Source organism: Bombina bombina, chromosome 5 (genome assembly GCF_027579735.1).
Source record: "Bombina bombina isolate aBomBom1 chromosome 5, aBomBom1.pri, whole genome shotgun sequence".
Lineage (NCBI taxonomy): Eukaryota > Metazoa > Chordata > Amphibia > Anura > Bombinatoridae > Bombina > Bombina bombina.
This window is the reverse complement of record NC_069503.1, coordinates 811,346,135-811,356,056: the sequence shown is the minus strand read 5'-3', so window position 1 is coordinate 811,356,056 and position 9,922 is coordinate 811,346,135. Positions and strand designations below refer to the sequence as shown.

General features: G+C 36.3%; 1 protein-coding gene across 1 annotated transcript in view; it reads left to right on the top strand.

Moving 5' to 3' along the window:
* Positions 1-9,648: 9,648 nt before the first annotated feature.
* Positions 9,649-9,922, top strand: part of RAB31 (RAB31, member RAS oncogene family) — a 225,073-nt gene continuing 224,799 nt past the window's right edge. Inside the window, exon 1 of the mRNA XM_053714915.1 lies at positions 9,649-9,839. Within this exon, the coding sequence (XP_053570890.1) occupies positions 9,804-9,839 (36 nt within the window). The 5' untranslated portion in view covers positions 9,649-9,803. The remainder of the gene's footprint in view (positions 9,840-9,922) is intronic.

Genomic DNA, 9,922 nt, shown 5'->3' with positions numbered 1-9,922 from the left:
ATTTTTTTTATTTTGGGGGGGTTTGTTACTTTATTAGGGGGCTTAGATTAGGTGTAAGTAGCTTAAAATTGTTGTAATATTTTTAACATGTTTGTAACTTATTTTTTTATTTTTTGTAACTTAGCTTTTTTTATTTTTTGTACTTTAGTTAGTTTATGTAATTTTATTTAATTGTAGTTATTTGTAGGTAGTTTATTTAGTTAATTTAATGATAGTGTAGTATTTGGTTTAATTGTAACTTAAGTTAGGATTTATTTTACAGGTAATTTTGTATTTCTTTTAGCTAGGTAGTTATTAAATAGTTAATAACTATTTAATAACTATTCTAACTAGCTAAAATAAATACAAAGTTACCTGTAAAATAAATATAAATCCTAAGATAGCTATAATATAATGATTAATTACATTGTAGCTATCTTAGGGTTTATTTTACAGGTAAGTATTTATTTTTAAATAGGAATAATTTATTAAAGTATAGTGTAGTGTTAGGTGTAATTGTAACTTAGGTTAGGATTTATTTTAGGGGTAAATTTCAGTTTATTTTAGCTAGGTAAGCTATTAAATAGTTAATAACTATTTAATAGCTATTGTACCTAGTTAAAATAAATTGAAAGGTACCTGTAAAATAAAAATAAATCCTAAGATAGCTAGAATATAATTATTATTTATATTGTAGCTATATTAGGGTTTATTTTATAGGTAAGTATTTAGTTTTAAATAGGATTCATTTAGTTAATAAGAGTTAATTTATTTAGATTTATTTAATTAATATTTAAGTTAGGGGGGCGTTAGGGTTAGACTTAGGTTTAGGGGTTAATAATTTTATTACAGTGGCGGCGGCGTAGTGGGGGGCAGGATAGGGGTTAATAAATTTATTATAGGTGGCGACGGTGTAGGGGGGGCAGGATAGGGGTTAATAGGTTTAATATAGGTTGCGGCGGGTTCATGGAGCGGCAGTTTAGGGGTTAAACTATTTATTTAGTTGTGGAGAGGTGCGGGATCAGCAGGATAGGGGTTAATAATTTTATAATAGAGGGCGACGGTGTAGGGGGGGCAGGATAGGGGTTACTAGGTATACTGTAGGTGGCAGCGGTGTCCGGGAGCGGCGGTTTAGGGGTTAATACATTTATAAGAGTTGCAGCGGGGTCTAGGAGCGGCGGTTTAGGGGTTAGTAACTTTATTTAGTTGCGGGGGGCTCCGGGGGCGCCGGTATAGGGGGTAGAACAGTGCAGTTTAGTGTGAGTGCTTAGTGACAGGCTAGCAATAAAGCTGGGAAAAAGCCGAAGGGCAGCGAGATCGGATGAGTGATAACTGTCACAGTCCGCTGCTCATCGCCCCGCGGCTTTTTGACAGCTTTATTTGATAACTTAGGCGTATTTTTTCAGGTCCGCGGCAGCGAAGGTAGGCGAGCTTAGGCGGGCGTATTGGGCCGGCGAAGCCAGAAAAGTAGACGGCTTGATAACTACCCCCCAATGACTGCAAGGGCATATTAGACCAATTACTATTTTTTTCCATTTCATTTTTATAACATTCTTTAGTATTCAGATGCACATACCTAGACTACAAATCCCAGAATTCTATGGGATTTTTATTACTTTATACAGTAGAAGTAAGAATTAGACATGGATGACACAGCACCTACTAACACAACACTTCCTCTTTCTTTGTGCTTTACACTTCCCAGCTTTTCACTTTCCAGTAACCAACATTTTGTAGTTTTAATTTGATATCACATGTTCATAATTTGCAAAATTGTCACTGCTAAGGAGAGTTATGGAATGTTTTGCAGAATTCAAGTTCTATAATAGATTATATTTATATATAGCAACAGTTAATACACTGGAATCTTATTGTTAAACACTAATGTTATCTCCTGTTATACAGATGAATACAATTTTATTACCTTATCAGCACGAGTGTCTGATTTTTAAATTGCTTATTGGATATGTAAATAATTTTGAAATTAAAATGGTTCCATAATTTAATATGCACACAGTTATGATTGCATTGTCTTTTACACTTCTCGTCTTCGGAATTCTTATTTATGTAACAAGATACCTTTGTTGAATATTGGTCACATAAAAGTCACTGCAGACTACAAAGTATACTCTGATATTGTGACATCACAGTAAAATTATTTACTAAAGAAAATCAAAAATGAGTAATATTGAAGAATAGTTTTGGAGATAAGTATTTTATTGCTACACAAAAGAACATACTGTAGTGTATTTCTTATGTGGTCTACTTCCCATTTGCCCAGATATAAGCAGGCATATGTGGGGGCACAACTTGCCCCATTGCTGTATTAAGTATTTGACGGTAAAATATAAAGAAATTGCTCTCAAGTACAAAGGTTAGTAATTCTAGTGTGAAGTTGGTATGTGCTGTATATTCTCTGTCCCTTTGGTCTAGGTAATATTTGCACGCCTTGATTCCCAGCTTATGGGGGATTGAATAATACAGAGCTTCCACATCTATTGCAACTAGTATAGTATCTTCTACTGTAAGTCAATCTATCTTTCTGAGCATATCATTAGTGTCTTGAATAAAGGAAGGAAGTGTTGTCATGAATGGTTGCAAACAATAGTCAATATATTGAGAAATATTTTCATTTAAACTCATTTGGGTCTACCTGGGGGAGAATGCTTCTTTTTATGTATTTTTGGTATTGTGTAAAAGGTGGCCTTTCTAGGGTTTTATATGTACATATAATCATATTCTGGGGCCTAGTTATCAAGCCGTCAACCTCAAATACGCTGGAATTCCGCAGCGTATTTGTGGCGAGGCTGATTCGCCTTAGTTATCAAAGGCTAGAGACCGGCAAAAGTAGAATTTTGTGACGTAAACTTCGATCCGCCGGACTCAGTCCGACACAGATCGATTCTTACGTCACTCCAGATGTTCCGCACATAAGTGCGACACAATCTGACTACTTTTGCTAGTTATCAAAAAACTAGCAGGTACGCTCGGCACTTTTCCGGCCCAGCGTACCTGGTTTTCAATCCGCCGCCCTGGAGGCGGCGGATCCCATAGGAATCAATGGGAGTCTGACCATAGCGAAAGTACAAGTTCGCTGCTGACAGATATCCCATTGATTCCTATGGGAGCTGTCTACACCTATTACCCTAACATGTACCCCGAGACTAAACACCCCTAATCTGTCCCCCCTACACCACCGCAACTAAATAAAGTTATTACCCCTAAACCGCTGCTCCCGGAGCCCACCGCAAGCTACTCTATACATATTAACCCCTAAACCGCTTCTCCCGGAGCCCACCGCAAGCTACTCTATACATATTAACCCCTAAACCGCCGCTCCCTGACCCCGCCGCAACTATAATAAATGTATTAACCCCTAAACCGCCGCTCTCGGAGCCCACCGCCACCTACATTATACCTAGTAACCCCTATCCTGCCCCCCCTATACCGCCGCCCTCTATAATAAAGTTATTAACCCCTATCCTGCCGATCCCGCACCTCGCCGCAACTAAACAAATAGTTAAACCCCTAAACCGCCGCTCCCGGACCCTGCCGCAACCTATATTAAATTTATTAACCACTAATCTGCCTCCCCTACACCGTCGCCACCTATAATACATTTATTAACCCCTATCCTGCCCCCCACTACACCGCCGCCACTGTAATAAATATATTAACCCCTAAACCTAAGTCTAACACTAACCCTAACACCCCCCCACTAACTTAAATATTAATTAAATAAATCTAAATAATATTTCTATTATTAACTAAATTAATCCTATTTAAAACTAAATACTTACCTTTAAAATAAACCCTAATATAGCTACAATATAAATAATAATTATATTGTAGCTATCTTAGGATTTATTTTTATTTTACAGGCAAATTTCAATTTATTTTAACTAGGTACAATAGCTATTAAATAGTTAGTAATTATTTAATAGCTTACCTAGCTAAAATAAAGAGAAATTAACCTGTAAAATTAAAACTAACCTAAGTTACAATTACACCTAACACTACACTATACTTTAATAAATTATTCCTATTTAAAACTAAATACTTACCTGTAAAATAAACCCTAAGATAGCTACAATGTAATTAATAATTACATTGTAGCTATTTTAGGAATTATATTTATTTTACAGGTAACTTTGTATTTATTTTAGCTAGTTAGAATAGTTATTAAATAGTTATTAACTATTTAATAACTACCTAGCTAAAAGAAATACAAAATTACCTGTAAAATAAATCCTAACCTAAGTTACAATTAAACCTAACACTACACTATCATTAAATAAATTAAATAAATTAACTACAAATAACTACAATTAAATACAATTACATAAACTAACTAAAGTACAAAAAATAAAAAAAGCGAAGTTACAAAAAATAAAAAAAATAGGTTACAAACATTTTAAAAATATTACAACAATTTTAAGCTACTTACATCTAATCTAAGCCCCCTAATAAAATAACAAACCCCCCAAAATAAAAATATGCCCTATCCTATTCTAAATTAAAAAGGTTCAAAGCTCTTTTACCTTACCAGCCCTTAAAAGGGCCTTTTTGTGGGGCATGCCCCAAAGAATTCAGCTCTTTTGCCTGTAAAAGAAAAATACAACCCCCCCCAACATTAAAACCCACCACCCACATACCCCTAATCTAACCCAAACCCCCCTTAAAATAACCTAACACTAATCCCCTGAAGATCATCCTACCTTTAATTGTCTTCACTCAGCCGAGCAGCGATGGAACCGAAGAGGAGATCCGGAGCGGCAGAAGTTATCCTCCAAGGGTTGCTGAAGAAATCTTCCATCCGATGAAGTGATCCTCCAGTCGGCGCTGAAGAAGTCTTCCATCCGGGCGATGTCATCTTCCAAGCGGGGTCTTCAATCTTCATCCCGCCGACGCGGAACATCCTTCTTTACCGACGGACTACCGACGAATGAAGGCTCCTTTAAGGGACGTCATCCAAGATGGCGTCCCTTCAATTTCGATTGGCTGATAGGATTCTATCAGCCAATCGGAATTAAGGTAGGAAAAATCTGATTGGCTGATTGAATCAGCCAATCAGATTCAAGTTCAATCCGATTGGCTGATCCAATCAGCCAATCAGATTGAGCTCGCATTCTATTGGCCTTCATTCGTCGGTAGTCCGTCGGTAAAGAAGGATGTTCCGCGTCGGCAGGATGAAGATTGAAGATTGAAGACCCCGCTTGAAAGATGACATTGCCCGGATAGAAGACTTCTTCAGCGCCTCTTGGAAGATGACATCGCCCGGATGGAAGAATTCTTCAGCGCTGACTGGAGGATCACTTCATCAGATGGAAGATTTCTTCAGCGCCCCTTGGAGGATAACTTCTGCCGCTCCGGATCTCCTCTTCGTTCCATCGCTGCTCGGCTGAGTGAAGACGACTAAAAGTAGGATGATCTTCAGGGGATTAGTGTTAGGTTATTTTAAGGGGGGTTTGGGTTAGATTAGGGGTATGTGGGTGGTGGGTTTTAATGTTGGGGGGGTTGTATTTTTCATTTACAGGCAAAAGAGCTGAATTCTTTGGGGCATGCCCCACAAAAGGCCCTTTTAAGGGCTGGTAAGGTAAAAGAGCTTTGAACTTTTTTAATTTAGAATAGGGTAGGGCATTTTTTTATTTTGGGGGGTTTGTTATTTTATTAGGGGGCTTAGATTAGGTGTAAGTAGCTTAAAATTGTTGTAATATTTTTGAAATGTTTGTAACTTATTTTTTTTATTTTTTGTAACAGCTTTTTTTATTTTTTGTACTTTAGTTAGTTTATGTAATTGTATTTAATTGTAGTTATTTGTAGTTAATTTATTTAATTTATTTAATGATAGTGTAGTGTTAGGTTTAATTGTAACTTAGGTTAGGATTTATTTTACAGGTAATTTTGTATTTCTTTTAGCTAGGTAGTTATTAAATAGTTAATAACTATTTAATAACTATTCTAACTAGCTATAATAAATACAAAGTTACCTGTAAAATAAATATAAATCCTAAGATAGCTACAATGTAATTATTAATTACATTGTAGCTATCTTAGGGTTTATTTTACAGGTAAGTATTTAGTTTTAAATAGGAATAATTTATTTAAGTATAGTGTAGTGTTACGTGTAGGTTAGTTTTTATTTTACAGGTTAATTTCTCTTTATTTTAGCTAGGTAAGCTATTAAATAGTGAATAACTATTTAATAGCTATTGTACCTAGTTAAAATAAATTTAAATTTGCCTGTAAAATAAAAATATAATTAAGATAAATAATAAAGATAATAATAAAGATAGCTACAATGTAATTATTATTTATATTGTAGCTATATTAGGGTTTATTTTAAAGGTAAGTATTTAGTTTTAAATAGGATTAATTTAGTTCATAATAGAAATATTATTTAGATTTATTTAATTAATATTTAAGTTAGGGGGTGTTAGGGTTAGTGTTAGACTTAGGTTTAGGGGTTAATAATTTTATTACAGTGGCGGCGGTGTAGTGGGGGGCAGGATAGGGGTTAATAAATTTATTATAGGTGACGACGGTGTAGGGGGGCAGGATAGGGGTTAATACATTTATTATAGGTGGTGACGGTGTAGTGGGGGGCAGGATAGGGGTTAATAAATTTAATATAGGTTGCGGCGGGGTCAGGGAGCGGCGGTTTAGGGGTTAAACTATTTATTTAGTTGCAGCGAGGTGCGGGATCAGCAGGATAGGGGTTAATAACTTTATTATAGAGGGCGACGGTATAGGGGGGGCAGGATAGGGGTTACTAGGTATAATGTAGGTGGCAGCGGTGTCCGGGAGCGGCAGTTTAGGGGTTAATACATTTATAAGAGTTGCGGCAGGGTCTAGGAGCGGCGGTTTGGGGGTTAATACATTTATAAGAGTTGCAGCGGGGTCTAGGAGCGGCGGTTTAGGGGTTAATACATTTATAAGAGTTGCGGCAGGGTCTAGAAGCGGCGGTTTAGGGGTTAATACATTTATAAGAGTTGCGGCGGGGTCTAGGAGTGGCGGTTTAGGGGTTAATAACTTTATTTAGTTGCGGGAGGTGCCGGTATAGGGGGTAGAACAGTGTAGTTAGTGTGGGTGCTTAGTGACAGGCTAGCAAGAAAGCTGTAAAAAAGCAGAAGAGCAGCGAGATCGGATGAGTGATAACTATCACAGTCCGCTGCTCATCGCCCCGTACTTGGTGCGCGGCTTTTTGACAGCTTTTTTGATAACTTAGGCGAATTTTTGCAGGTCCGCGGCGGCGATGTGAGGCGGGCTTGGGCGGGCGTATTGGGCCGGCGAAGGCAGGAAAAGTAGACACGTTGATAACTATCCCCCTTGGCCTCATTGATAATCCCATCCCTTACTGCCCCTTTTAAAATATACTCAAGTTCCAACTGGTATTCTATGGTGGTGTCTCCTATGAGTAGCTCATAGTGTTTTGTGTCTGTAATTTGTCTGATACACTCATTTTTATACTCTTTGATGTCCATTAATACTCTGATGGCTTGATAGTAATACTGTGGTCTTCCATTAGGTATTTTAATGCTTGCCTTTGTTTACAGGTAAGTTTTTCCTTATATCCTGTATGTATATCAAGTTTAGATAAGTCTTGTTTGACTAATTTGACCAAGCTATTGACCGATGGAACTACAGATAAGGATGGCATATAGGTCGATTTAGCTTTTAGAGTGGTATGCCCTATGCCAATATTATCTGGCTCACATTCAGATGTTCAAATAAATGGATTTCCAGTCTCCAGGAGATAATTTAAAAGACCTTTATTTCTTTTTCACAGGGTCCATAAAGCAATATGACAACGTTTCAAACCACACACTGGTTCTAAGTCATGTAATGGAGACATGACTTAGAACCAGTGTGTGGTTTGAAACGTTGTCGTATTGCTTTATGGACCCTGTGAAAAAGAAATAAAGGTCTTTTAAATTATCTCCTGGAGGCTGGAAATCCATTTATTTTAATTCTATATTTGGACTTGGTTAGTCCTGCTCCTTGCCATAGGAAAGAAAGATACAGGTGCTGTCTCCCACACTACTAATTGATCACATTCAGATGTTGTCTGATTTTCATCCAAGAGTAATGTAAGATCTTTAAGCATCAGCCTGTCCCTCTGATCAATTATTTCTTGTTTTTCTTTACCCATATAAAGTTTATTTTAAACCACCTTTCTTGCGAACATGTGCAGATCTTTTACTAAAGTAAACTTATCTGCTTTATTGGTAGGGGAAAAAAGACAATCCCTTTTGTAAGACCTGCACATGTTCCAAGTAGAGTGCTTTTTTGATAGATTGATTATTTTTAGATCATTACTATCAGGCTTAGTGATGCCTTCTTCTTTATTATCTATTGAATTTATTGTTGGCTTCTCAGGATTTATACTTTTTTGGCTATATCTTCCTCCCCTGTGTTTCCTCTCTGCTCTCCATTTTTTTTTCTTTTTGGGCATTCTTTTTGGCTTTGTCTAAAAAAGATCTTTGATTTCGTCTTCGATTTCTACCTCTGGATTTACTCTCATTGCTTGCTGTTGATTTGTCTGTGCCTGAAGACATATCTGTGTTGCCACTCCTAGCAAAGTCATAAACTTTGTTTGTTTGATAGTCTTGGTAATCCCTTTGAAACTTTCTTTTTGTCCTGAATTTTGTATCTTCCTGATTTTTTCTGAGTGCTAGTTTAACCTCATTCATTAGTCTCTCATATTCCGGACTATTAGTCAATTTTTTGGGATTCTTCTAATTATTTAGTTACTTTTTCTAATCTCAGGGTGTTTTCCTTCATTATTAATCCCATAATTTTGAAGGAACATTCTGATAGATAACTGTCCCATGTAGTATTAAATCCTTCCAATAATGAATAGGTAAGGTTATTACCTGGCCTTTTTCTGAACCTTAGACCCCTAGGAACCATCATCTATCATCATCATTTTTTTTAGCTCTTTTAATTTAAAGGGGATTTTTTATCTTTCCCAATGGCCATTTGAGGATTGGTATAATATTCATATAGGCACTTATCATTTATTGTTTTAAGTTTATGTATGAATTGTTTAATAAACACTGCTTTTTGTAAATTCATCTGCTAGCAATACAGTGTTTTTGGGAGAGGGGTTTGTGTTTCTCTCGGACCAGTAGCCACCACCCCCTGCTCTGATAGCTTTATCTTTTCTGTATTCCCCTTAATGGATTGTGCTGGCATAGGGCATACTGTTTTTCTTTTCATTTTTGTTTTCTATCCCCTTTCTCTTATATATATTTCTTTTTTACATAGCTCAGAATATTTTTTTCCAAGGATTTAATTGTATCAGGTAATAAAACCTTTTGTAACTTTAGTGAGTTTAGTTTTTAGTGAAATTATTAGTATTATTAAGAAGACTAATAAGACTAAATTCACTTTTGACTGACTAAATGTATACATAATGTGAAAATAAACACAAATACATATACGTTATTAACTAAAAGGTATTTGACTATAATACATTATTGAGAATGTAAGGTTGTAGCTTCTTTGTTAAATGATAAATCTCTCCATAAGCTCTATATACCCAAAGATTTTTTTGTAGGATATGCCAAATTTTTGAGGGATTACGAAAGCAGCAAATGAGTAGTTGTCTGCAAGCCATGTGACAGGCTGCCCATAAATAGCCCAGTCTGGTTTCCGTTTGTTTTGGAGGAATTAAGTCCTCCTATTTTGTTCTCTCTCTCTCTCTTTTTGTTAACTCAGGAAATTATTTGCATGCGAGTGTAGAAGCACAGCCCTGGAGTTTACAAGTGCTGCAGTGCTTTGTCTGCTGATGATGTGAAAAACAAAAACCCTATTAAAGGATGGCTATACGAGAGCTTAAAGTTTGTCTACTGGGGGTAAGTGATTTTTGACCATTTTATGTAAAAATCAAAGAGGAATATAGTGAGATAGAAGAATGCTGGGATTGAGAACATTATTC